Here is a 27,331-nt window from a genome sequence, read left to right on the forward strand (position 1 = left end):
TGGCTCCTCTAGTGCGTGATCAATTTAATGCAACAGAAGAATCTTTGATATATGAAACGATAGTTGAATGTAACACTTGTATTGTATCATTGCAAATCTCAGTAAACAAATAAAGCAATCCATTTTATATATACTATGGTTTTGGTATAAACTTCCAAAACCTGAAGAAGGAACCTTTTTTGCTCCAAAGATTGCATATTACTGTATACTGAGCCAATAAAAACTTATTTCACTAGCTTCATAATACACATGAAGGAAAGAATAGATCAATCAATGGTAGATATGGGATACCATCAACAGCCTATCTTGACTCTTACTCTACCACTAGGTCTTCCCAAATTCGCACAACTCACATTCTCTTACAGCTTGCCTCACACAACAGAATCTTCTGGAAACTTTTTGAGGCCAAGACTGTATCTCTCTTTTCTTACCTTGACACTGTCAAGCAGGCTTCTAGAATAAGTCCATCTAAACAGAAAGTTGTACATGATCTATTAAGCACAACATAGAACAGAACATGTTTTCTTAAAGAGTGTATTTTTCTATACACAATTAATTCTTTACCACAGTGTACAGTTAATGTTGGCTGTTAAAGTTTTTATATATTTACAAATGTAGATTGCAATTGATAATTATTAGTGATTCTGTACGAAAATGTTTTATAAAACCAGACAACAGAAAAATGTTGAAGGACTGAAAATTGCAAACACTGAGCTATTAAACTGATGGCTAAGATATCAGTTTATAAATTACATAAGCACTTTTCACTTTAGATATGAATTTTCTTCTTGACATTACTGGGTGTTCAAAAATCTCTGATATGATGCCATTTTAAAAAATGTTTCTGTATTATTTGTCTTTTTTGCCTTTATATATGGAGGACTTGTAAACGTTACATATAACAGACTTACGGTGTTGGTGATGTGAGAGTGACCTTAGAATCTCCTCTTTGTACATTCCCTTTATTGATATAAAACTACTGTAAAATGTCATTTAAAAAAAATTAAATTACAATTGTCTTAGTTTCATTAAGACTCAGTTGGTAGCAGTCGTACTTGGGCTAGAAGACTGTGGGTCCAAATTTTATACTAGAATAGGGCTTATAACCATGGCTGAAAATGCAATGCAGTATTAGGAAGTGACATACTGTTTAAGGGTACTGTATCTCTGATGAGACATTAAAACAAGGTCCATATTGCCTATATCACATGGCTATCCAAGTAGAAGTTAATCGCAGAACTTTTAAAGAGTCAGGGATAAATCCCATGGTCTGGTCAACATTCACTTCCTCAGTAATAAAAGAGTCTAAGTGTACAGTATAAGGCAATAAGAATTTTTGTTGAGTGCATAATGGTCACTAATTATTCCTGTTCTGTATAATGTTATTGTAAAACTATTTGGGTGCATAAAGCCAATTTATATTCAGTTTTTCTGGAAAGTTTAAAGACCAAATCCTGCTACCACGTAACCAATGGCAAATTCCCATTGACCTCACTTAGAGCAGACCTCTAATATTTTTCATAATGTACATTTATTCAGTAGACTAAACGGGATTTTTTAAATCTTGTGAAGTCTTGTTACTTTGTATGGTTTTCCTTCCTTTGTAAAGATTTTAGAACTATCAGTTCATTAACACTCTCCCATGAATGAATGTAGATCAAATTTAGAAAACAGCCATGAAGAGATGTATATATTTGAAATGTGAAATACTGTAGTACTCTAGAGTAACATCTACCTAAGCATACTCAATAGAGTCCCTGGTCATCAATGGCATTTGCTCAATGGCTTGCTGTATATTCCAAACTTGTTATACTGAACCAATGCTGCTGTTATACTGAACCTATGCCTCAGGACAGAACATCCATGGTATAGACTATCTAACATTGCATTCAACAATTGCCAATAGAGGATATTTTAACAACTTTTTTTTCCTTCTGAATAATTATAATCCAGAAGTACGGCCAGTTTTCTTCATAAAAATAATCTGTGTATTATTATATAAATAAATACAGACATATAATTTAAAAATTTTGGGGATCACTGAGCAAAAAAACCTACAGCAAGATGACTATAAAAGTAAGAGGTATGTACAATTAGCTGAATAAATACAGACTGTTAGACAATGAATTTCCAAAGTTTGCATATGGTACATGGAATTGCATATAGTACATGGAGTATGACACAGCCAGTTGTACAATACAAAGGCCCAGACCCATACAGCCCTGTGTCAATACAAAATTTGTATCTGCATTCAATTTGCAAAAATGGTTCATGGATATAAAGCGGATTTGCAGGGCTCTAAATACAAAATTTGTATTTGCAGCCAATCTGCGATCTGCAAAAATGGTCCGTGCATATAAAGCAGATATCCATGGATTTGCAGGGCTCTATAGATCCATGAACGGTCTTAGGTGTTGCGATGCTGAGCACTGTAGCATCTAACTTCTAGGCTCCTGGAAAAATCACAGGAACAGTACTGTGATCCACAAAGCCTGAGGTAGGTGCCTAGGCTCCTACACAATGAATGCCATCTAATCCAGCCAATGGGTAATGTCAACCAGAGGGGTGCGTGCTAAACCCCGTCCCTCTCATGGAATAGGTGCCTAAGTCTAGGTTGCAGGGAAGTGCCTATCTCTGCCTGCAATCCACAAACCAGGGAATATAGGCGTTTGGTCACCTAACTCATGTGCAGGGGCCTGATCCAGTAGACTTACTCAGAGACTGCCTGCTAGATTGGGCCTTTCAGGTACATTCACACAAAACAGGCAGGGGGGAGAAGAAAGACCACTTCCCTTACATCCTTTTACCTAGTGGACAGGATACTCACCTAGGATGTGGGAGACTCTCAGTTCAAGTCCACCCTTCTTCTGAGTGGGAGAAGTGATTTGAACAGGGACCAGCCACCTCTCAGGTATATGCCCTAACCACCAGGCTATGAAATATTCTGATGTGGGTCTCCCTCAATCTCATCTGTTAAAGTTATTCCATTTCAATTAAATAATTGAATAATTAAATATTAATTGGGCCAGTGAAAGAATCACAATGACTATAGCCTAATGATTAGGGCAGTCACCTTAGAGGCAGACAATCCCTGTTCAAATCCCTTCTCCTCAGGAGGGGGACTATGTGAGTAGCCTATCCACTAGGCTAAATTTTATAAAGGAAGTCTTCCTCCTCTGACCCCAACCCCTGGCTGTTTTGTGTAAACTTGCCTGATAGACCAGCTCTCTGAGCATGCTTACCCGGACCAGGACCCACACGCAACTTAGGTGGCTGAACACCTATCTTCCAAGGTTTGTGTCGCGCTCTGGGGCTTAGCTAGGAGATAGACAGCCAGGTAACTAAAACATGCGCACTGAAGCCTCATTCAGGGAGGAAATAGGCACTCAGCTGCCTCGTGAGGCTGCAGCATACATGTTCAGAGGTAAAAGCTTAGGCACTGAATGAACTGAGGTACCTACAGGATTAGAAGGCAGCTGAGCAGGAGTTCTGTGGATAACAGTGGTGCCTGAAAACAGGACTTAACTGCTGAAGTACCTTCGTGGACTACACTTAAATTCATTCTCTGAATTGATGTTTTTACAGTGAGGAGAGATGTTGAAAAAATTTCCCTTCATTTTTAATTGGGACTTGGAAGCAGGATTGGGAATTCATATATGTATTTCCATATTACGTCTCTAAGCTTGTTAGAGTCTTATTCTTCATCTGTGCAATTTCCTGGAAAGTGGAGATGTGAACTACATAATTCACAGAACAACACCACTAGGTAGATCCACATCACTCCACTGTTATTAGCTTTGAAAAAGTGTGAAAGTGGCCACACTGAAAGACAAGCTGCAAATATGAGGGATTTTTCCTAAACAACTGAACAAAAACTTAAGCTTGAGAAAATAAAAATAACTGCATGAAACATATGCTTACTTATGATTTTATCAGCAAATATAATAGCTGATTTTTAAAATCTGAATGTTGGAAATAATAACACAATTCTTCACTTTAAAAAAAATTGCATTAATTCGTAACACAAAAAATACCTTCTGGTCCAATCACTTCCAGCATTCCAGAAACCTGAAAAAATTTACAGGAAAATAATTTAAAAATTATCATTTAAGAAACACAGTTTTTAAATGGGGACAGTAAACTAATTTGTTAGCTGCATCTCAATATTCACTCAACTAGATAGTTCTCCAAGAAGCTCTTTTAAACAGAACCAGTTAGTTTGTTATATACTATAAATGGTTAACTTTCAATATGCTACAAATTGCCTGATTGCACACCAAAGATGGATGTGTACAACTTTTCTTCCAGTCAAAAATACAACTATGAGTGAAAGTGATTGGTATTAAGTATATAATCCTGTGACACACAGCTCAGAACAATGACAAAAATAAATAGAAGAGCCATTTCCTAAAAGTACACTAAGCAGGTACAAAAATCCCAATTCCATATAATGACAGTAAGAAAGATCAGCTCTCCAATTCCTTAACTGATAGTGTTTGTGGGTCCCTGGTATCAGTATCCCAATGCCCCTCTCCCCTATTTACAAATATGGTTCTTTGTGCTCTCCCATTCTACTATCCCCTTTTGAAGAAGGGTCCTATTTGGCCAGATGTATGTGTACATCTGTGCTTTGGTCACTGGTGTAACAGAGAGGAGAATCATGCACAGTGAAAGGAATCACTGGGAAAAAAGTCTGACATCAGTAGACTTGGCATTTTTATGCACTCTCTTCTGAGAGGAGAATTTAGTTCTAAGTTCACCAGATAATTATGCAATTGTACATTTATCTTTTTCTAAACAAAATCATGTGAATTCAGTGCTCATCAGTGCCAGGGAAAGAGGACTTCAGTCTCCAGTTCTGTCAGTCTGGGACAATGTCAGTAAAAGCTTTCATACACTGCCCTGCCAACATGTCACAAATCTGATTTGAATGGACCATCTTTAGGGATTAGAAGGTAATTAAATCTTCATGCCCATTTAGTCCTTGGCTTTACTGCTGAAACTAATAGCAATTATGGTGATAATTTTTACAATGTGGATACTTTTTCACTAGAAGTCAGACTGAGAACACCAAACTCATTTCATGCAACCATCAGATGGTAACTTCTCAACCACTATGAACACGGGCTGTAATGGACTAGCGCTGTAAAGATAAACAATTCTATACCTTAGTATCAGTGACCTATGCCAGCTAAAATGTTTTAAATATGCATACTATCAAACTTACCAAATCCCATAGTCTACTGTGTAAATATGTACTTAAGTTCATAAACATTTGCTATGAAATTTTTCTCATAGAAATTAAGCAGCTTTACAAAGATTACCACTCATATTAACAACTTTGACCTTTGTTTTAACATATAAAAAGAGATTGCAGTGAACTTGGGACTTTTCACTGGTCAGATTGTATTTTAAACTAAATTAGCTTTCAAGTTATACAAACATATAAAAAGCTTTAAAAACTTGCAAACCCATGTATTTCATTCTCAGCTTTAAAAAGTTTTCTATTAACAAAAGAAAACATAACTTCTTTAGACTTTGTATACCAAATTTCTGCCTAGGTGAGATTTTACAGAAAATTTACACGGTCCCAAAAAATAGGGTTTTATAATGGAAGTGCTGATACAATCTTAACTCTCAACAAGGTGAACTGTGATCATATAATGCCTGATACTAACAACAACAGCAACAACAACAAAGGCCTAACAAGACAGTGAGAGAAAAGTATCTTGATGTCAAGTGACTTACACCAAAGAGATGTTGGTGAACTATAGATAGGATTTACAACTTTGCAGGATACGTTTCTGAGATCCTGATTGCTATATACGTGTTTCAGATATGAAGGATATTTGCATCAAGTGTTTTGTGCTGAATCCTTGAAAATCCTGTCTATCAAAAAAATCAGAACTTACCTTTTGAAAATAGAAGAGCTAATGTGACATAAACAAGCCAAAGGTAGTTTCAATCCGTGCCGCAAAAGCCAATAAAATGTGACCATTTACGTTAAAAAAAAGCACCATAAATTATCAGAGTATTATCAAAGCTACATTTAAGGAGCGGGGGCAGACTTTAAAGAATAGAAAACAATAAATAATTAATGTAATAATAAAGTGCCTTACAGAATTCAGGAAGATCAAAGTCAAAGACAAATTCTAGTCTTGATGAAGCCCCTGATTACATAATGTGTTTACATTAGAAGGCAGAATTTGACCCTAATTAAGCCACAAATCACTCCTGTGAGGCTGGGCAATTATATAAGGCCTTTTTACAGATGAATAAATTGAGTTATATACAGTCTGGAATTAGGGCTAGATTTGTAAAGGTATTTAGGTGCCTACTGGGTTTTCAAAAGCATCTAGGCAGGTTAGGTACCAAACTCCACAATTCTCTTACCTTGGGGGCTGCAGTGGGTGGCCTGGATGGGGTGGGGAAAGTCTCTTACCTTGGGGGCTGCAGTGGGCGGCCGGGGGGGGGGGGGGGGGGGGAGGGGAGAAGAGTCTCTTACCTTGGGGGTTGTCGTCCTGGGAGTCCCCGGGCCCCAGACCACATCAAACCTGGAGAGAAAAGCAGCGTGTTTAGCAGCAGGCAGGGACCGGAGGCCGCACTCCTCAGGCAGGCACGGAAATGCGCCGGGGAAGCAGCAGCAGCAGATGCGCTACCTGTTCATGTCGCAGGCCGAGCTCGCTGACGGCGTGAGCGGCTCCCTCCGGCTAGAAACAACGCGCTGGAGACAGGCCCGGCTGCCGGAGCACGCGTGGCCATGGCAACAGCGGCCCCAAGGGCGCGGACTGAGCCTCCGAGAACCGGGCCCGGCCTGCAACGCTCGGGCAGAACGAAGGGGCCGGCTCTGCCCGCAGCCGGGCTCGGGGCGTCCTTACTGCCAGTGCCGGCGCGCGCTCCCTGAGCGCGGGCAGCCCACCGACGGGAGCTGGTTCCCCCGGACGGGCAGGGTTGTCCCACGGCGGCAAAGCAGCGCGCGTGAGGCCGCCCTCACCTGCCGCACGTCGCTCTGTTCCCTGCAGAAGGGCGCGGGGCGGGAGTTGGGTGCTCTGGAGTCAGAGAGTGCGCCCGGCCCCGGCCGCAACGCTCTGCGCTCCCTGCCCACGCAGTGTGTAGGTGCGGAGCGCTGCTCTAGCTCAGGGGGCAGCTCAGTAGTACCGCGGTGGTGGCTGTAGGGAGCAGCGACTTGGGAGACCAGACAGCAAGTGTGAAAAATCGGGGTGGGGCTTGAGGTAATAGGCGCCTGTGTAAGACAAAGCCTAGACTATTAGGATTGTCCCTATAAAAAGCCGGACATCTGGTCACCCTAGGGCCCGGAGAGCAACTGCCTGGTATAAGGATCTGACACCAGGCACAGCTGGCAGGAACAAAGCGCTTCCTCTGGCCTCAGTCACCTGCTGTGAAAGTAGCCATACAGATAAACCTACCCGGCCTCATCCCCGGAGATGAAGGATTCTGCCATGCCTAGGTCGCTGACACTGACCATCTCCCCTTAACCCAGCCCTAGTTCCGTGTCCCTGTGCTCAGCGTCCTGGGTGCTCTCCCTCTGCTTCCAGTGCTGGTGCCGTCCTTGGGGTAAGAGAGAACAAAGAGAGAGTCTGAAGACAGAGAATCATAGAAGATTAGGGTTGGAAGAGACCTCAGGAAGTCAACTAGTCTGACCCCCTGCTGAAAACAGGGTCAACCCCAACTAAATCATCCCAGTCAGAGCTTTGTCAAGCTGCACCTTAAAAACCTCTAAGGATGGAGATTCCACCTGTCAACCTGAGGTCAACATATAGCCGCCACAGTAATTACATTGCTTATGCGTGTCTACACTTTGTTCCTTGTGTCGGTGTTGCGCGTCCCCACCAGCGGCACTTGTACCATTGTACTGTCGGTGTGGGGCATTGTGGGAAGGCTTTAGAAAGCCAATAACATGTTCTGACCATGCAGCCTTTTGCTAGAATCTACAATGGGAATATGCATAAAGCTAGTTCACACTACCATGCAGAAGCTCTACTTTGGCAGAGGAAGCAACTTATAGAAGAGGTGTACCCTACTTTTCAGGCCCCTTTATGTTGCTGGAGTTAAACACATTAGAGTTAAACACACATGTAAATATTTGCAGGGTCAAAGTCTTATTATTAAAAATAAGTATGTTGCTTTTCTAAGTTGCTCATTATGTGCCCGGATAATTAATATTTTATTTCTTCTGGCCTGATCTTGGAGACTTACAAAGTTTGGATCTCTTGTAGTTTTCCTGCTGAGGTGTGGCATGGAGTTATCACACACAACACATAATTTTTTTTTATTATTTTGCTTTTGAAAAATGTGAGAACATTGTGATTTCACACAGTAAAATGCTAGAATGTATTTGTAGAATTTAAATAAATTAATTCCTTGTTGTTCGTCAGCTCTATGCTTGGCTAAATTTCACCCTATAGGCTTTTCTGAATGTGTAGATATTAAGTCTCCAAGTTTGTTTGATCACATTAATACTTACATAGCCCTCCTATCAGCACTTAAAAGAACGTTGCAACTTTCTGAAAAGTGAAACACTATGTCACAAACTAGCTCTTACTTGCAATTCTTATTTTCTTTGAACATCCATTTGCCAAAATTTGATTGCAGTTTGTGTATGCTTCCATACAAAGGAAAGACTTGTGTAGGGGAGCACATGGTCAAAAGTGATCAGAATGGCCATTAAGTTTGTCTCTGGCTGATTCAAGACTTAAAGGCTGAACCAATGGACATTCCCTAAAGAAATGAAAAAAGAAGTTTAGATGAGAATATTTTTATACTTCTCTTTTACCTTTTTGAATAAATCGTGATAGATAAAAGTGATATAGCTCTACAGAAGATGCTGCTGAATGAGCAGCAAGTCAAGAGGTATAGTTGCATTGATTGGAAGTGCAATTTTTCATGGGTGCACCATTGAAACCATAGGAATGTAGGCATTCCTCCAGTCAGACCTCGTGAAGAGACAGACTGCTTTCATCTTACTTACTGTTTTTAAGATTAAAATGTAGAAATTGGGGCCATGTTAGAAAATGATCTATGATCTAGTTTAGTCCACCTATCAATCCAGAGCAGGGCTGGGTGGTGCTTCCTTCCCACCCCAGTGGAGGCTGGCCCAGGCCCCCCAAAAGTTCCTCCGTAGAAGGGGTTCCCACAGTTTGGGGACCTTTGGTCTAGCCCTAAGGTCCTCATAATAAAGTGACAGCTCTAAAGCCCTTGGAGAAGCTGAAGGACAGGACTACAACCGAGAAGGGGCGATCGCCTGAACCCTAAGTAGCACTGGTGGTGGCATTCCCCTTTTACAGCATTACTTTGCACTTTTCAACGTTGAATTTCATCTGCCATTTTGTTGTCCATTCACCCAGTTTTGTGAGATCCCCTGTAACTCTTCTCAGTCAGCTTTGGCCTTAATTGTTTTAAATAATTCTGTATCATCTGCAATCTTTGCCACTTAAACAAAGAGGCTCAAAGATATGGAACAGCTTCTATACAAGGAGAGACTAAAAAGATTAGGACTGTTCATCTTAGAAAAAAGACTTATTAAGGTGATATGATAGACGTCTATAAAGTCATGAATGGTGTGGGAAAAGTGAATAGCGATGTGTTATTTACTCTTTCCCACAATACATAAACTTGGGGGGGGGGGGGGAGCTGGTCACACAATTAAATTAACAGGCAGCAGGTTTAATATGAACAAGAGGAAACATTTTCTCACATAATGCACAGTTAACCTGGGGAACTCATTGCCATGGGATGTTATGATGGCCAGAAGTACAACTGAGTTCAAAAAAGAACTAGATAATTTTATGGAGGATAGGTCCATCAATGGCTATTAGCCAAGATGCTTAGGGATGTAAACCCATGCTAAGGGTAATTCTGAACCTCTGATTGCCAGAAGAGGAAGATGGAGTGGATCTCTCCAAAATGCCCTGTTCTGTAAACTCCCCCAATGCCCTGGTACTGGCCACTGTCAGAATCAGGATTCTGGGCTAGCTGGACTATTGATGTGACACAGGCCTCATCTACACAAGGAAATTAGGTCTATATAACTACGTCACTCAGGGGAGTGAAAAATCCACAGCCCCAAGTGATGCAGTTAAACCAATCGAACCCCTGATGTAAACTGCATAGGTCTGTGGGATAATTCTCACATTAACCTAACTACTGCCTTTCGGGAAGGTGATTACCTAAGCTAATCCCACCCATTGGCATAGGTAGTGTCAACATTGACGCGCTACAGTGGTACTGTTGCTGCAGTGCTGCTGTAGTAGTTCATGTGTAGACAAGGCATTGATATGGCAGCTTTTATGTTCTTATCTAATCTCTGATGGGGAAACAGTGTGAATCCCTCCTCCTCTTCCCCATCTGTAGATGATGGACCTGTGGAGAGCTGTCTGGCAGAAAGGGGAATGCTTTAGCGGTGACTGACATCTGCCTTCCATATGGAGAGGGAGAGATCTACATGTGGAAGGTCTCCTCCATGTGCAAGTCACAGGGGTCTGATCTGGCCCTGAAGAAGGGCTGTAGGATCTGACCCCCAACTCAGAACTGCATGGATTTATCTAATTCCATTTTACCTGCTTTAGAATTACTGAGTATTTTGAAAAAGTGCTTTGTGGACTTCTTCCCATGTTAAAAAGAGCTCAAAATGGTTTTGAATAGTATATATGTAACTTAATGCTGGAACCTTGTTTGGAGAGCTAAATATTGCCATATCTGCTAGGTACTTTGCAGGTAATAGAAAAATATCCAGTTGTAACTAAAAATCCTACCCATTAATAATAACTACAACAACAAAATTGTAGCCACAAACTGTAGTTTTTTAATCCAGGTGGGGACTTGGAAGATGCAATTAGGAGCTTTCAGACTAGGAAAAGCCTCACAATATACCCTCTTTAATCATATCTGTTTGTACTTGTATGCTTTTTCCAGTGTTCCTTCTACTTTTCATAAATAATTGTGTTCTAATAAAGGGGTTTCAAGTTATAGTTCATTTTGCATCCCCTGCTAAAAGCTACATACTAGATTTGTGACATCACAATCAGTGTCCTCACAACAGGATATTGTGACAGGATGGCTTGGCTCTTCTGTTGACTCATGCTGTTTCTTGGTGTTAGAACCCTGCATAAAGCTGTTGCAGTTCTGCCTGTATATGGCAGATGTGTTTGATTAACTCAGCCTTGGCTGTGTGAGATGAGAGTGGCTCTCTAGAGAGAAAAAATTAAGGAGCCAGGACAGAGGATGGAGGCATTAGAAGGAAATCCTAAGGAGGAAGTGTAGAGGTTTATAGTGAGCTGTAGTCTTTGCGTGACCAATAAACCCAAACCCATGAAAGGAAAGTTTGAACACTAAACAGGAGAACTGTGTGCTTTCTTAGGGATAATCCTGTTCAAAGCTATCATAAACAGGACGGCTATAATTTAATTGGAGACTCAAACAGAAGGAGAATGCTTAAGAGAAATAAAGTTTATTATATCCTCAATAATATCTAATGGTAAAATTGCACCTATGCAGACGGTTAGCATGACCTATATGCCATTTAAGTCTCACTGACACCCTGTTTTGAAGGCTTATTTGGGACTTGAGTAGGGCATAAACCTTGTGCTAGCCCTCTATACAGGTGTGAATTTCCCCCTGGGAAAAAGCAAACAAAAAAAGCAAACTGACTATCTTTTAGATGAAGGGCTCAGTCTTAACTCCATTTGCATATAAGACTCCCATTTATTTCTGAATGGGTTTGACAATGGAACAATTGCAAGGTCAGGATGTGGGTTTGATTTTTTTTTAAATATGTCTTATTAGGAAGCTCACCCATTATAACTTCAAATCACTCAGGGAAAAAATATTAAAAAGGAATTAGAGCAATACATTCGCAAGCAGGACTACTGAGTTCTCTTGCCAGTTGATCTGTTGACTTGTTATGACCTGGACATATAGTTTAACCACATAGTTTATGCTTCACTATAATAGGTATAATACTTGACCAATGTTGTGAGGCTTACTGATTGCAAAACACTTTCAGGTGCTTGGATGAAAGGTGCTGTTTAAATGCAAAGTTGTTATTAAAAATATTTAATGGGATGACCTTTGGTGGAGGAAATATTGTTTTGGAGTTCATTACTCTTAAAGGTTTGGGGAGTCACAGTAAATGCATCACATACTTTTCACAAGTTTGGAATGAAAATCAACCGGACTTGTTGGTTGGCAGGTAAATCCATCATCTGCTGAGGTCACTGAAATCTGCATCTTTACATAAGAATTCAGATGAACTTCACTAAAATGGATATATAATTAATGAGTAAACATACAGCCTTTCAAATAATTGGAGGAATAAAAATAAGAATAGAGCATCTATTCTAAAGTCATAAACTTCCTTTTCAGTAAACTGGCTACTCTTTATATTTCACTACATATAGAGTGAAACTCACCCAGCTAAGGGCCAGCACGATGACTATGCACTACGTAAGACTCAGTTAAAGGTGCATAGGTACTGTGCTAGCCTTCTCCATGGAATGAATTTAATGAATAATGCCCAAGCTATGAGTGTGACATATGTCTATTCGTTATGCCAAAGCCTGAAATACTATTGGGGGTAATGTTTCAACATAATAAAGAAAGTGAAGGATAAAATGTACATCACGTCTATAGTAAACTGAAGCTATCAAGATGTCAGCATGTAAAAGAATATGATATTGCCTGTTTTTTCAGTATTCAACAGTCTATGAGATGAGAGATTAGTAATGACAATGTTCCAGTTTGTAATATGTGAGCTAGAATTACTCCAATATTAATGTAACCTATAGATATCTGCAAAAATCCCAATATGCCCCAATAATATGATTAAATTTTTAGTTTTAACAAATGACATCTATTTGTTTTATATCATGGAGGAAGGATCAGATATGTGGACATTATTTGAGTGGATATGTCAATCAGCTAAGAAACTTTTAAAAATAGCTGCCTGTAGCAACTAATCTGATTCAGATGCAACACAGTAGAACTAGCAAATGTGTAAATTAGAAATTTGCAACAGAAATAATGGGAATTATGCTTAGAAAAGAAGAGGCATCTGGGTAATGAAATGCTAACCTTCATAAGATAGAATCCATTTGAAACAATACAAAAAAAATGCCCCAAAATAATTTAGAACACAGGATCATATTCTGACACTGATTTTTATGCAGAACTTCCTGTTGCCACTTGAATTTACCAGTCATGCAATTGGTAAATCAAGATCTGTTAGCTTATCTACGTCACCGTCAGTGGTCTTATAACTTTATAAATATCACTTTAATTCTGGAGAAATTTAAAAAAACCCTATTTTTGTATTTTTTTTAATTTTCATTTTCACTTTTTTTTTTTTTTTTGGATCCAGAGATGTATATTTAAAGAAGAGATTTCCCTTCACAATTTACTTCTCCATCTACTCAGGTCTGAAGTGAAATTATGGTCTGAAATTGTGATATTATATGTACTTCTTAGTAGCAGACTGAGATACTCATAAACCGGAGATTAGGGTTTGGTGGATTATCAAATAGAGAGGGAATATGGTCTGTAAAGACTAAAATTCTAATTCTGCAATCCTCACTTATGCATGAGTCCTACTGAAGTCATATGAGTCTTGTCTGGATCAAGGCCTGAGTAAGGACTGCAGAATTTGGCCCTTAGCTAATAATAGTCCAGGGCAATATATTGTCTTCTTTTAATATAGAACATTCCCTTTTTTCAAGTTTCTCCAGGTGTGAAAATTTTCAATATTGTACAGGAAGCATGTCAAGATTTAATTTCTGAGACCATAATGTATTTTTCTTATAGACTAATTAATTTGAATTAAGAGTGAGATAAATTTGCATATATGACGTCTGTAAATAACCTAGATTTAAAATTTCAGAGTTGAACTGCCCTTGAATAGCATACATACTCAAAATTTTAAATTAAAGAATATTAAGCATTTAATTTTATAAAACTAAGTTATTTGATTGGAAGCAGTTATAGGTGCACAATGTATTTTAGGAATGCAAAGTTAATACAGTTAATTTTATCATAGTATACAAATTGAGGTAGAAATAAGTTCTAGAAATGTATGTAATATGTTATTGCAATGTGCTGTTCCTTATTTTCCGTTCCACAAAATTCATTGTAGGATTAAATGCTATAATATTTTTGAGGTTTCATTATTTATGTTTGTCACTGATTCCAAATGTTCAGATTTTGAATGGGGTTTTTTGACTACCACACAAATTAAGATTTTAGGTAGCACTGACATTAAATTTTAACTTAAATGCATATTTTGTCCTGACAAACGTTGAGTTAAAGTTGACTTTATCCATTTTTAATTTGTGCATTTTCCTGTTTTAAATGTGGGTAGCATGTAAAATGTATGGACTACATCAAGCCTTCAGGGTTGTTTTTTAAGCAGAAATCCCCAGTAACATAGTGATAGCACTATCTGGCTCTGTTCTACCACTTGAAAATCCTAGGCCTTATCCTGCTAGCAACTAAGTCAATAGAAAAACTTTATCTACTTCAACAGGAGTTTTGTCTTCAGGCACCGTCCGAAACGGAATATGCCACATTACTGTGGACTTGAGCCTGCACCATTGAAATCAATGGGAGTTTTGCCACTGGCTTCACTGAAAGCAAGATCAGACCCTAAGTATATTATGCCAAATGAAATAATGAGTCCCATCCACTCAGAGTAATATATCTGATTAGTAGCCACAAATATAAGAATAGCAGCTAACTAAAGACCAATTGAAATATAAAAAAGTAAACTTATAAAAATGAACATTTACAAGTAGTGTGGCTTTTGATTAATGAGATACAGATCAAATCCATGCTGTAATTCAATTAGAATACAGTTTTTTCATAATGGTCTAGTTTAGAAACTACCACTGTGCTGCACCAGTAATCAGCAGGCTATTTTGTATTAGCCTTGTTTGGTATAATAGGATAATTTCACTGGAATGGAACACTGTCACAGATAGGAGCCCTACCCTTCATTTCTTATTGAGACCAACCAAACTCCTGCTATAAAACAACAAATACCTTGGGTCAACTCATATTCATGCTTCATCTTGGTCTTGCCATTTATTTAGCAGCAAGAGGCCATTATCCTGTGGCAACATCAAAGTCCAGTATATTATTTCCTAAGTGGAGCTTTCACACTGTAAAATTTTATGTCCTTTCCCCCATTGCTACCAACAAAAGCACTTTCCATCACTGTCCATTTCCTTTGTAAATAAAATTGAATTGTACATGGAGTTGAATGATTTTTTAAAACTGGTCATTTTCTTGTTTTGTGAAACAAGTTCTTATTTAAAGCAGTGCTAACTTTGGAGGCTCTCTATATCTTGTTGAGCTAATTGTACTAACCCCTTACTGTGACTTAATCCCAAAGGAAGGAAGGATGAGAAGAAGCCATTATATACCAGAAAATCTTTCAAAATTGAAAATCATTACATAGTTAACATATTTAGGGCTTGATCTTGTTTCAGTGAAAGTTTTTTCCTGAGCCAGAACTTCTGGTCAGGACCCTCTGTATGCCTATTATTTCCCCTATTACTGTGGCTTACTTCTTTACAATATAAATATGTTTTTAAATAGTATTAGCAGCCTAAAGTTAAATCTAAATGTATATTTTAGCAACAGAATTTCATTCATTCATTACATTAAAGGTATTTCTGTCATCTATGATATTATATACTGTAGTATATATGTAAGAATCTTTACTAGCCAATAGCTTATTATATCCCATTATTAATTTAATACTTTGACCCTGAAATTATTGCTGCAGAAATTATTTTAGATCATACAAATGAATATATCATACAATGTGCAATTTAGGAGAATTACAAATTAGACAGCAACTCCTAAGTATTTCACATGTTAGGCTCAATGGAGCACTTTTGAATTGGGTTATTTTCATAGAGAGGTCAAATCCTAACAAATATATAACACCATCAGTTTTACATTTACTATCATTAAACATTCTAAATACTTTTAAAACTGCTAACTCCAATGCTTGATTAAAAGCTGTCTTGCAACCCATATCTGTATTTATAATTAAGGTTGTGCCAGAATTTCTATTACAATACTCAGCACACAGGTCTATTTGAGGCTGAAATTTGACATGTAATATTCTACCTAAAAATAAGTTTTGACCAATTTTTTTGGAAGAACCTTCAACTATTTTATTGATAATTAATGGAGAAGCTTTATGTTTGTATCCAATAAAGAATTCTTAATATATTAGTCTCTATTTTTAAAAGTGAAATTTTGCAAGTGATTAGTCAAAGACCCTGTTCGGTTTGATTTTTTTAATAATTACTTTAATTTTTTTATTAGAAAATTGGCTAATGTAAAATACAGTAACTACTTTTAAAATATATTTTGGCAACATACATACATGACTGATGATAAATAATGCCTCAAAGGAAGCTGTATTAGTTTATTAGTAAATAACTTTTTTAAAAAAAATGTATAAACGTGTGTAAAAAATCACTAGCTAGATCTTAAATTACTCAAGGGAGTGGCAGTCATTTTGGCATCTTGTACAAGAGAGGGAGCATTGTATATACCCTGCCCCCCCCAAATAGTGCAAGGATGAAACAAAAGGAAAATTAAAATATGAAAAGTATTTTTAGTCGTGCTGTGACATAGCCCAACAAAAGGCAGGAAATGGCTCGTTAAAGCTGACCCACAATATCATGCTGCCATGCATTTCTCTTCATATCAGAAGGAGGTATTAACTGTGACTATTCCCACCTTTACTCGGATTTAGACTATAGTTTGTACCATCGGCTCTTTGAAGATGTATTTATTTTTTTCATATTTGTTCCCGTTTTATGCCCATGGCTTGGCTTTACCAGAAATACTGAATGCAGCATCAGCCCAAAGGAACCCACATTTTAGACCATTTACAAAGTAGAGTTCTCAACTGTATGTTATTCCTAAACCAATGTGAATTCGCACTCTGTTGTTAAAGTTTAATGTTAAACATTGCGAAACTCTGGACTGACATCCGCATTGTAGGTAAGGAGTGCACTTAGCAGAAGTTAGTTTTCTGTTCTTGTAGATCGCAATGCATTCCATAATGGATACTATGAAAACTTTGTCTTGTCTTGGCAACGATATTTCAGAGCATGAAATGTGGGGACCAGACTGTGGTTTAAGCTATTGCAACAGTTGGGTGTTTACCAAATTAATTTGGCCGATGCGTTTGTTTCAGACTAAATAAACGATAAAATAGCTCTTCAAACTGCGGCGTTCTGTAAAGCCTTCAGAAGGAAGAAAAGATCAAATGAAACCGACTCAGTGGGATCTTCCCAATGTGACCCCAGTGTTAATGTATTTATTTTCACGCTGCAGTTGCAGGTCGCTTTACAGAAACATCTCATGCTGGAGCCCCCGCGTGGAGCCAAGGACAGGAAAAACACTTTTATTCAAACAAAGGCTGCTATTAAATAACTTGTACACAAAACTTCAGTCTTTTCCCCTGAAAGAAGCGAGGGTCCAAGAGCCAGGTCCCCCCAGACTCACGCTGCTGCTTCTATTTACTGTCTTAGAGCAACCCATTGTAACCACGTTTCCAGAGCGGGGGAGTGATGCTGACTGCGGCCCGGCCTGCGCCCAGAGCTCTCCCTGGAGGGGAGCGGGACAGAGAGCTGGAAACAGCTGGCGCGTCACTCCCACTGAGCAGCAGCCAGAAAGATCCTGATGCCAGTAGCAAGGCGTGAAGGACTCACGTATTTCCCGCATCTTTGCCCTGGGGCCAGGGAAGTGGACTAGTCCAAGGGACGGATAGAGATAGGCCGGTGCTGCCCGGGGCTCCTCCCAGGCCCGAGGCAGGCCTCTAGTTCCCAGAGCTCCACGGGACGCTACCTTGGGCCTTCCCGGGCAGGGCCTCGGACAGGTCCTCGATCGCGCTCACACAGGGCCGAGCTCCAGAGCAAACTGCTGGGCGAGGGCCGCCAACCCCGAGCAGCGCTGCACCGATGCAAGTCCGAGAGCTCCCCCCAGGCGAGGCTCCTGCAGCTCCGCGGCTGCGCGTCCCGGATCTCAGCTCCTCCAGTCTCTCGGCCGGGACACGGCTCCAGGCAGCCAGGTGCCCTCAGGCGGGGCGGGGCGGGAGGTCCCGGCCGGGCTGCACGCCCGGGTCACAGGCCCCGCGCGTCCTCCCGCTTCACGCCGTCGCCCGCGGCTCTTAGCTTCTTGTTCTGGTGGGTCTTCACGTGCTTGGCCAGGTGGTCGCTGCGCATGAAGCGCTTGCCGCACTCGGGGCAGGCGAAGCGCTTCTCGCCCGTGTGAGTCCGCAGGTGCCGCTGCAGCTCGTCCGAGCGCGTGAAGCTCTTGCCGCAGAAGAGCCAGTTGCAGACGAAGGGCCGCTCGCCCGTGTGCCAGCGCAGATGCGCCTTCAGGTGCGAGGTCTTGCCGTAGACCTTGCCACAGCCCGGGATGTGGCAGATGTGCTGCTTCTTCCGGCCCGGCTCCGCCTCCGGGGCGCTGCCCGCCGCCGCCTGGCAATTGGGGCAGCGGCAGCGGCGGCAGCGGCGGGCCGTGGCCGCCAGGGGAGACTTGGTTTGCAGCAGGGCGGCGATCTGCGTCTGGTACTGGGCCAAGTCCGAGGGGCCCAGCACCAGGCTCCTGGGCAGGGCGGCGGCAGGGAAGCGGTGGCTGCAGCCGCCCGGCGCCCCCGCCTGCTGGAGGCTCCACCAGGGGATGTCTTCGGGGGCCGGGTTGGGGGAGAGCTGCCTGCAGGGCTGCGGCGGGGGCAGCAGGTTGGAGTAGCCGGGAGGCAGGGCGGCCTGGGCGGCGTAGGGGACGTAGGCCGGGGGGCAGCTGGAGGGTAAGGCGGCCATGGAGGAGGGGAGCATCTTGACTGGGGAGAACTCATAGGGGTAGGAGGGGTCAGCCGGGGGGGTGAGGGGCAGCTCGTGAGCGCCCCCGAAGGAAGGCTGCAGGTGGCTCTTCTGGGGGGTGAGCCCCAAACTGGGATGCGGAGGGGGGAGCCCCCCAGGGGAATGGGCTGGCATCTCGCTACTCCACGGGTGGAAGATCCTGGATGGGGATCCCAGAGCTGGGTCGTAGGAGACCTGCAGAAAATCCGAAGGGGCGGCGCCCGGCTGTCCGATCCGGCTACAGGTGGCGGCCAAGAGAGCCAGGGGCGAGTGCTTCGCCAAGTCTGGGGAGGCGCTGGGGGTGCGATCCTGAATGGGGGGAGGGAGGAGGAAGACCAGGTCACTAACCTCTCCCAGATCATTTACCGTCGCTGCCGACCCCACCGCCGTCTCCCCTTTCCACCCACCCACAGACGCTGCAGCTCGAGGAACAAGAAAGTTTCTGTGTGTGTTCTCCAGGGAGACGGAGAGTGCCAATCACTCATCATCACATGGCCAGAAACTTTCCGAAAACAATCCTAATCTGTCTGTAAAGAGAAGCCCGAGCCAGCAGCAGGACAGGCCGCAACAAGCATCTCTCGCCCTCTCTCTAAACACACGCCCGCCCTGTCCCGTGTGATCTCCCCAGTAACTCTAGATCGCGCATGCAGAAGTAAAGGCCCATCATCACTCTACCCCCTCCGCTGCTCCTCAGCCCGGGACAGGATTTTTTACAGTGCCCATCGCAGGCGAATGGTTTGAGCCCCCCGGGTTCTTCACCTACTCACCGACCAGCCTGTGACGGCAGCGGGAAGTTATTACTGCCACGCGATTTCTTTAGCTTCCTTGAGACCTGCCCTTCCAGCTGGACCAAGCCTCGGACGGCGGGGTGACACTGCCGCAGCGGGACGGGGCGATCCCCAAGGCCGGACAGAACAAAGTAGCCCGGCTACTCCCTGCGCTGGCGCTGCTTGGAGCGTTGTCCCCCCCTCTCCCCGTAACTCCAAACTTACGTTCGTCTCTGTAACACTCAAAGAGCCCCCGCCCGCCAGCCCAGCTCCCAGCCCGGCCCAGCTCCCCGGGGCAGCGCTGGTACTGACCTGGAGGAAAGCCTGCAGAGAGTCGTTCCGGAGGACGGCCACTGCAGCCATGGTTACCGCTCCCGGAGCCAGGGGAGGACACCGGGGCAGCGCAGAGGCATGGAGACGCCCAGGGGAAGACGAAGAGCTGCCCAGCTTCCTTCTCTCTCCTGTCCTCTGATCTCTGCGTCCGGCCCCCGCCACCCCCCGCGCGGCGCGATCGGCGCGGACTGTCTGACTGCACCAGGATCACCTCCAAGAATTTGATAAGGACTTTGCTGGGCCGCCAGCCAGTCAGAGGGAAGATTTATGGCTTTGAAGTTTGCCGCTACCCAATCATCAAAGAATAGCGGCTCTTTCAGAAGCGAAAGCAAATCCTTTGAATCCACAAAGCTCCTATGGTGTGTTTGTTGGTCTGGATAAAAGAACTGATTATTAGGGGGGATGGGAAGGGAGGAGATAAAGGCGGGACAATTAATGAAGTAATCACTATGTGGGAAATGTATATACACAAATAATTGGATTTTCTTGATCAAAGGGCCCCTTACCGCCTGGAGACCCTCGCACTGGATGCTCAAGACACGGGATCCTCCCCTCCCCCGCTGCCTTTTTTTTTTTTTTTTGCAATTAAGGATTTGTAGCAGAGCCCTAAAGTGACAATATGTCTTGGTTATCTGCGGAGAAATCTGCCTCCGGATTCCGCTGTTCGAGTTTGATGACTCAGAGTAACAACACCAACACAGCAAGTTCACCTGAGCGGGGTTGGTGGATCCCAGCTGCAAAACTTCCCTGGAGTCCCCCTCCCCCGCCCCCCCAGCTGAAAAAAGAGCCACTGCTACGGCTTAGCGAGCAGCCGCACGGGTTTACTCGGGGGTTGGTTTCACTGAGCGCGGTCCGTGCGCGCTGCGTTTTCTGCAATCACTGTGGCACTGGGCTAAAGCCAGATGTCGATGTAGTGGAGTTACAATGACGGGTTCTTTGGTCACGGGCAATCCGCATTAACACTCAAAGACTGCGACAAGAATAGAGAAGGGGGCAGTATCCTTTTCCTGGGGCGGGGGAGGGCGTGCAGGTGTGTAAAAGACGTGACATTGTTTTACAGTGAAGGGAGCGTCTCTCTTGGTGTTTTGTTAGTTAGTCTTTCTTCTAGTTTTCAGCTGTTTTGTATGTAAAATGCCTCCCCGTTTAGCTGACTCCGTTAAACTGTTTGAAGGACAGTAGGGTGGTGGCACCATCGTCCAAGACACCGGAAAGAAACCATTACTCAGCTCTCCGCTTAAGCATCTTGACCCAAAGTGAATCTGTTCCTCCCGGCTCCCTGTGTGTTTTAAAACCTTCGGCCCACCGGAGCGAGAAAACTCCCCGCAGCAAACTCGTGTCTGGGGCTAGCCCCGGAGTTCAGATCTCAGCTGAGCCCCGGGGCGTTTCGAAGGTGCTTGTATGTTACAAGGCTGGGGCGAGAGGAAGCCCTGTGGCGATGCACTCTCGGCTAGCTACGTGCAAGCGCCAACAAACCGCGCGCTCATTCTGCCCACCGCGCCCTTGTCTTTGAAAACAAGCTCCGCTCTTCGCTGCTGGTAGAAATAGCCCCACGGCCTCTGCTCAGTCCGAGCTCGTCCCCTCTCTATAAATCAGCCGACGAGAACACGTGACAGAGAAGGACGGTCATTAATAGATTGGAAAAACTTTAGAGCAAGCTAGTTCCCTGCTCCTCCCTTCGCTTGCATTTCTGGAACTGTTTCCCCAGGTAACTCGATCCTCCCAGTAGCCGTCGGCTTCAATTGTATTCACATTGCCAATGAAGTCTTTTTAAACCGCAGCACACAGAGATCTTTATCTGGCTTTCCTGTAGAAACAATCACTGGCCTCTCAAAGACTTCCAAGAGTGGTAGGGCTTGAATTGGATCGGTTTCTTTGAAGGGATTAAAGTGCCAAGTCCTCTCCCACGGCTCCTATTGAGTCCCGGGGAGAAGTATGGCTCCCGCTGGGCCCCCCACCCGTAACACTGACCCCCTAATGCGTGAGCCACTCGAGGCTCTTCCCTGGGACTTGTAAATGCTTAATCAGCTCGCCAACAGGGAAATGAGTACAACACAGCCAAGACTTCGCATCGACTCTGCCCCATTGCTAACGTTCAAGTCTCCTCTGCCGTGTGTAACCTTAGAGATAAAGGCGCGTCTAACTTGGTGAATTATTCGGCGAAGCTGACATCTGATTCGGTTTTGAGATGCAGAATACGGTTTTAGGGCTGTCATTTTTTGTCCTCAGATTATAGCAGAGGGCGAGGAGGAGCTGGTAAGTACAGGTCTCCAGGACACGCGTTCAGTATTATGACAGCTATGACAAGCAAACGAAGAACTCCCATAGTGGGACACATCAGTTTCTGGACACACTTAAAACCAAATGCTGGCCGTGCCATGCGGGTGATCTCTCCTCCCAGAGTTGCGAAAGGTTTACGTCTTATTGAAAACATGCGAGGGAATGCAGTAGCTCCAGGGCTCCGACAACAGAGGGCTGGGATCGCTCGAGATCCAGGGCACGGCGCTCGGAAATCTCCCCAGTCATCCCGCTCTTCCTTTGGGGGCTGCGGGACATTTCAGAGAAAGCTTTTCCCAGGTTACTTGAGCACACACACATCGACAAGTCAGTGCCCGGGGCTCTCTTCGGAAGCAGCCGGGGTAGTCCCACTTGCCGTTTTTCTGAATCGAGGGACAGAAACGCACGCACATTCCCTTTGACTCTAGAAGCAAAACTCGGGACGGAAAAAGAGATTGGAGGAGTCGACATGACCCAGCACAAAATGCTTAGGATCCTCATTCCTACCCCTTCTGATGTCAGGTCCCTTTCCTGGAGCTGTAATACACTGACCACCCACGTCAGGTTCTGTCACTTTAGCCGTCCCTAAACTTTTACAAAAAGTCTGATCTGATTTCTCTCAAGATCTTTTTCACGCGTTAATTGTATCTTTGTTTAAGGAGTGAGCTGAATAATCAAATTCAGAAACGAAATGAAGTCAAATGCACAGTTTTTAAAGCAATTGAACACGCTGGCATTTTCCTCTCCCCTTATAATAAATTAATCCTCCACATATTTCGAATAGCCAGAATGATTTGTTACATTGCAAAACAGTTAGTAGAAAGTTGGATTAAGTTCCTCGGATGCCATAAACTCCGCAATGATGGAAGCACTTGATTTAAAAATCGAGGGGGAATTCTAGTTTCCGGAATAAACACTGGGCAGAATAATGAAATGTTGCCGCAGCAATTTTCAGTACAAATAATCAGTGCTCAAACTCGAAGCATTTCGGTCTCCTGAAATGTATTCTTAATGAAGTGATGTTCAGAGCTGTCATTAAAAATGCAGGACTGGAAGATCAAAGTACAATATTTATTTTAAGAAATTTGTTTCAGTTATCAGGAGATACAGGTATCAAGGCCAATTGTCAAGTCAGTTACACAAAACATCCTAATGCAAAGTAAAGGGAGATCGGAGATCAGGAACAATACATGAGCCAGCCCTTAGAAGAAGCAGAATCAAACAGGATTCCCCAAGCACAAAAAACCCCAAAACCACCCAATGTGGAAGTAGAAGAGTCAATTCACACGGTTATTATCTGGTTGCAAAGCTAACAAGTATACTGCGGTATATACGCAGATGAAACGTGAAACTTTTACAGGAGCCCTAATTCCACCGCATAACGAGTAGGCTGTAATAGCAGGAACGGCTAAAGCAGCAAAGGCTAAGGCCAGACTCAGCTAGAAGGCGGCAGCTGTAGCCTTCTATAGTGTGTGTATATTGCTCTCCCTCTGTGTATGGGCCAGCTGGAGGACTGCAGCCTGGTGTAGGGACCGCAAAGAGTAGCAGCAAAGCAAGGTTGTAGGAGGTGATCTTCGGGTCCAGCAGAAGAGTGGAGCTGTGGGGATAGTGCACATTCACACTTCTTCCCCAGTGAGCAACAGAGAGAAACGTGAACCAAGGCAACCTGTGAAAAGAGAAGAGAAGTGGCTAGTGCCAGTTTGGTATGCTCCTGGCCTAGAAACATGCAGAACTGCTGGCCATTCCCCCTCCTTCGAGTCCACTTATAAGAACAGCCATACTCGGTCAGACCAATAGTCCATCTAGCTCAGTATCCTGTCTTCTGACAGTGGCTAATGCCAGGTGTTTCAGAGGGAATGAATAGAACAAGAATCATCAAGTGATCCATCCTGCTGCCATTCCCAGGCTCTGGCAAATAGCAATCCCTAACTATCCCAGCTAATAGCCATTGATGGACCTATCCTCCAGGAATTTATCTAGTTCTTTTTTGAATCTCATGATAGTCATGGCCTTCACAACATCCTCTGGCAAGGAGTTCCACAGGTTGACTGTGCCTTGTGTGAAGAAATATCACATCCTTTTGTTTGTTTTAAACCTGCTGCCTATTAATTTCAACGGGTGACCCCTAGTTTTTGTGATATGAGAAGAAGTAAATAACACTTCCTTTTTTGCTTTCTCCACATCAGTCATGATTTTATAGACCTATATCATGTCCCCTCTTAGTCGTCTCTTTTCCAAGAGGAAAAGTCCCAGTCTTATCAATCTCTCCTCATATGGAAGCTTTTCCATACCCCTAATAATTTTTGTTCCTTTTTCTGTACCTTTTCCAATTCCAATATATCTTTTCTGAGATGGGGTGACCAGATCTCCACACAGTATTCAATGGGTGTACCATGGATTTATAAACAGGCAATACAATATTTTCTGTCTTATTATCTATCCCTTTCCTAATGATTCCCAACATTGTTAGCTTTTTTGATTACCACTGCATATTAAGTGGATGTTTTCAGAGAACAATCCACAATGAATCCAAGATCTCTTTCTTGAGTGGTAACAGCTTACTTAGACCCCATCATTTTATATGTTTTCCAATGTGCATTACGTTGCATTTATCAACATTGAATTTTGTTTTGTTGCCCAGTCACCCGGTTTTGTGAGATCCCTTTGTAACTCTTTGCAGTCTGCTTTGGACTTAACTATCTTGAGTAGTTTTGTATCATCTGCAAATTTTGCCACCTCACTGTTTACCTCCTTTTCCAGATCATTTATGAATATGTTGAACAGTTTTGGTCCAGTACAGACCCCTGAGGGACACCACTGTTTGTCTCTCTCCATTCTGAAAACTGACCGTTTATTCCTTCCCTTCATTTCCTATCTTTTAACCAGTTACTGATTCAGGAGAGGACCTTCCCTCTTATCCCATGACTGCTTACTTTGCTTAAGAGCCTTTGGTGACGGACCTTGTCAAAAGTTTTCTGAAAATCTAAGTACACTATATCCACTGGATCATCCTTGTTCACATGCTTTTTGACCCCTTCAAAGAATTCTAGTAGATTGGTGAGGCATGATTTCCCTTTACAAAAACAATGTTGACTCTTCCCCTACAAATCCACTCCCTCTGGCCCGGGGAATCTCCTGTAGCACATCTAAAGATCAGACAAGCTAGCAGTGAGTTAGTTTAAAATAGTACATTGGGGGAAGCCATTTCCATGGAGTGAAACTCCATGCACCAACAACACACTCCACGTACTTCATAAATAACCTATAGAAGTGGCAGCCCCATCATAGTCCTGCTGAGGAAGGCAGGTTAGGACTCTAGCAGCCTCTTCCAATGACAGCCTCACTCCATAAAAACTCCTGCTGTCTTGTCTGAAATGCTCACCTTTCCCACCTCGGTCTTATACCATGTTCCTGCTTTGTTAAAGGTGCTTTAGGCTACTGGGCACTGGAACTGTGAGAATAGCACACAAAGTTAGCAAAGAGCATCTGCCAATATCCTCAGTGATCTATAACAAAGTATTCCTCAGCGCAATCACTCAGCGAGCCTTTGAAATCCTGCTCCAGCAGAAAGCTCCTATTGTTCCCAACCTTCAGGGTGGAAGAGATCAAACTTTACCCTCTCCAGCTGGAAAGATTACTTCCCCTCCCCGCCTTGCAATCTGATATCCTCTGCCTTTACCTTTGAGGTTTAAGTAGGTTTGTAGGTTTAAGAAAAGACCCATCGCACAAAAAGCAGTTGCTCTTTAACTCCTAACTACCTGACCCTAGGACATACTGTGTGTGGTAAGTCAAGCCAATGACAGAGCTGGGAGGGTTTGGAGAAACTGCTCCAAAAAGCAAGTTCTGCCATAAACCAAAAGGTTTTCTAAATAAAAAGGAATATTTAATGAAAATTACTTTCCTTTGTCTACTGCTAGCACGCTGTCTCTCAGGCTAGTGCCAAGTCAGGAGTGCCCTGAAGGAAAGTTTAGGGGTTTAGAGCAATGTACTGTGACTGGCACAGTACCTGGGGTTCAGTCCCATATTGTAATATTATGTTTAGAACACAGGCCTCCATTTCATAATCAGGCCTGTCACTTTAACAGATACTGCTAATGCTGCTTCAAGAAGATGTTGACGATGCATTGAAAGAGAAGCAGGAAGATTCAAAAGCTTCAGCTCTACAATGGTCAAAATACCGCTGAACCCTAATGAAATGGCAGTTACAGCTTTTTTTAAACTCAGTGAATTTATGCATGCATAATATTGACAGTCCTGGAGGCTGCAACCTTCAGAACAAACAGAGCATAGCCAGAAGCTGCAACCTTGTGGTGTGGAGAAAGTAAATAGGGAAGTGTTATTTATCCCTTCACATAACACAAGAACTAGGGTTCACTCAATGAAATTAATAGGCAGCAGGTTTGAAATAAACATAAGGAAGTATTTCTCACACAACACACAGTCAACCTGTAGAACTCATTGACAGGGGATGTTGTGAAGGCTAAAAGTGTGACTGGGTCCAAAAAACAATTAGCTAAATTCATAGAGGATAGGTCCATCAATGGCTATTAGCCAAGATGCAGGGTCAGGGATGCAATCCCATGCTCTGGGTACCCCTAAATCTTTGACTGCCACAGCAGGGACTGGATGACAGGGGGACGGATCACTCAATAACTGTCTGTTCTGTTCATTCCCTCTGAAGCATCTAGCACTGGCCACTGTTGGAAGACAGGATACTGGGCTAGATGATCTGACCTAGTATGGTGTTTCTTATATTCTTAAATTATTCCAGAATAGCTCCCTGCCGGGAAACCCTATTCACGGACAAAATTCACTTTATTCTGGATAATTACTCTACTTTTTGAGAAAGAATCTCCTCTTTTTTTCCATAGGTGGGTAGGCTCTGCTTCCCAGTCAGCCCATCAGGGCGAAATATCTGCCCCCATATCTGATACAGACACAACACAGTAATGGCAGACCCAGACACTATAAATAATTATTAAGAGAATCCCCTACAATTGCCACACTAGGATACAATATGGTTTGGAGAAAGTCTAATGAGGAAATGGAGTCCTCCGT

The 27,331-nt window shown here is 43.0% G+C and overlaps 3 protein-coding genes and 1 long non-coding RNA gene across 4 annotated transcripts in view; 1 reads left to right on the forward strand and 3 right to left on the reverse strand.

Moving 5' to 3' along the window:
- ERICH2 (glutamate rich 2) overlaps nt 1-6,754 on the reverse strand; it is a 31,713-nt gene extending 24,959 nt beyond the window's left edge. Inside the window, exons 1-4 of the mRNA XM_067549867.1 lie at nt 6,660-6,754; nt 6,506-6,554; nt 4,035-4,068; nt 432-468 (exon numbers count right to left, since the gene is read on the reverse strand). Coding sequence (XP_067405968.1) covers nt 432-468; nt 4,035-4,068; nt 6,506-6,554; nt 6,660-6,667 — 128 coding nt within the window. The 5' untranslated portion in view covers nt 6,668-6,754. The remainder of the gene's footprint in view (nt 1-431; nt 469-4,034; nt 4,069-6,505; nt 6,555-6,659) is intronic.
- Nucleotides 6,755-17,313: 10,559 nt separating this feature from the next.
- SP5 (Sp5 transcription factor) lies at nt 17,314-20,359 on the reverse strand. The gene is made up of 2 exons (XM_067549262.1): nt 19,979-20,359; nt 17,314-19,208 (listed from the first exon to the last, which is right to left on the reverse strand). The coding sequence occupies exons 1-2, from the start codon at nt 20,027-20,029 to the stop codon at nt 18,159-18,161; spliced, it is 1,101 nt and encodes a 366-aa protein (XP_067405363.1). The 5' UTR covers nt 20,030-20,359; the 3' UTR covers nt 17,314-18,158.
- LOC137153663 (uncharacterized) lies at nt 18,090-19,975 on the forward strand. The gene is made up of 2 exons (XR_010919868.1): nt 18,090-18,221; nt 19,313-19,975. It is a non-coding gene; the product is annotated as an uncharacterized lncRNA (long non-coding RNA).
- A 2,970-nt stretch (nt 20,360-23,329) lies between the features above and the next one.
- The window catches only part of MYO3B (myosin IIIB), a 307,358-nt gene continuing 303,356 nt past the window's right edge, over nt 23,330-27,331 (reverse strand). Inside the window, exon 37 of the mRNA XM_067549868.1 lies at nt 23,330-23,939. The gene's annotated coding sequence lies outside the window, so the exon portion shown is untranslated. The remainder of the gene's footprint in view (nt 23,940-27,331) is intronic.

This window comes from Emydura macquarii, unplaced genomic scaffold (assembly GCF_026122565.2).
Source record: "Emydura macquarii macquarii isolate MOO-44397 ecotype Brisbane River unplaced genomic scaffold, CSIRO-AGI_Emac_v2 contig_1253, whole genome shotgun sequence".
NCBI classification, from domain to species: domain Eukaryota; kingdom Metazoa; phylum Chordata; order Testudines; family Chelidae; genus Emydura; species Emydura macquarii.

Coding starts and splice junctions, on each gene's coding strand:
- SP5 (XM_067549262.1), bottom strand. CDS start 20,029: ATGGCTGCAGTGGCCGTCCTCCGGAACGACTCTCTGCAGGCTTTCCTC. Junction 19,209..19,978: donor CTCTGCAGGCTTTCCTCCAG/GTCAGTACCAGC, acceptor CCCCCCATTCAG/GATCGCACCCCCAGCGCCTC.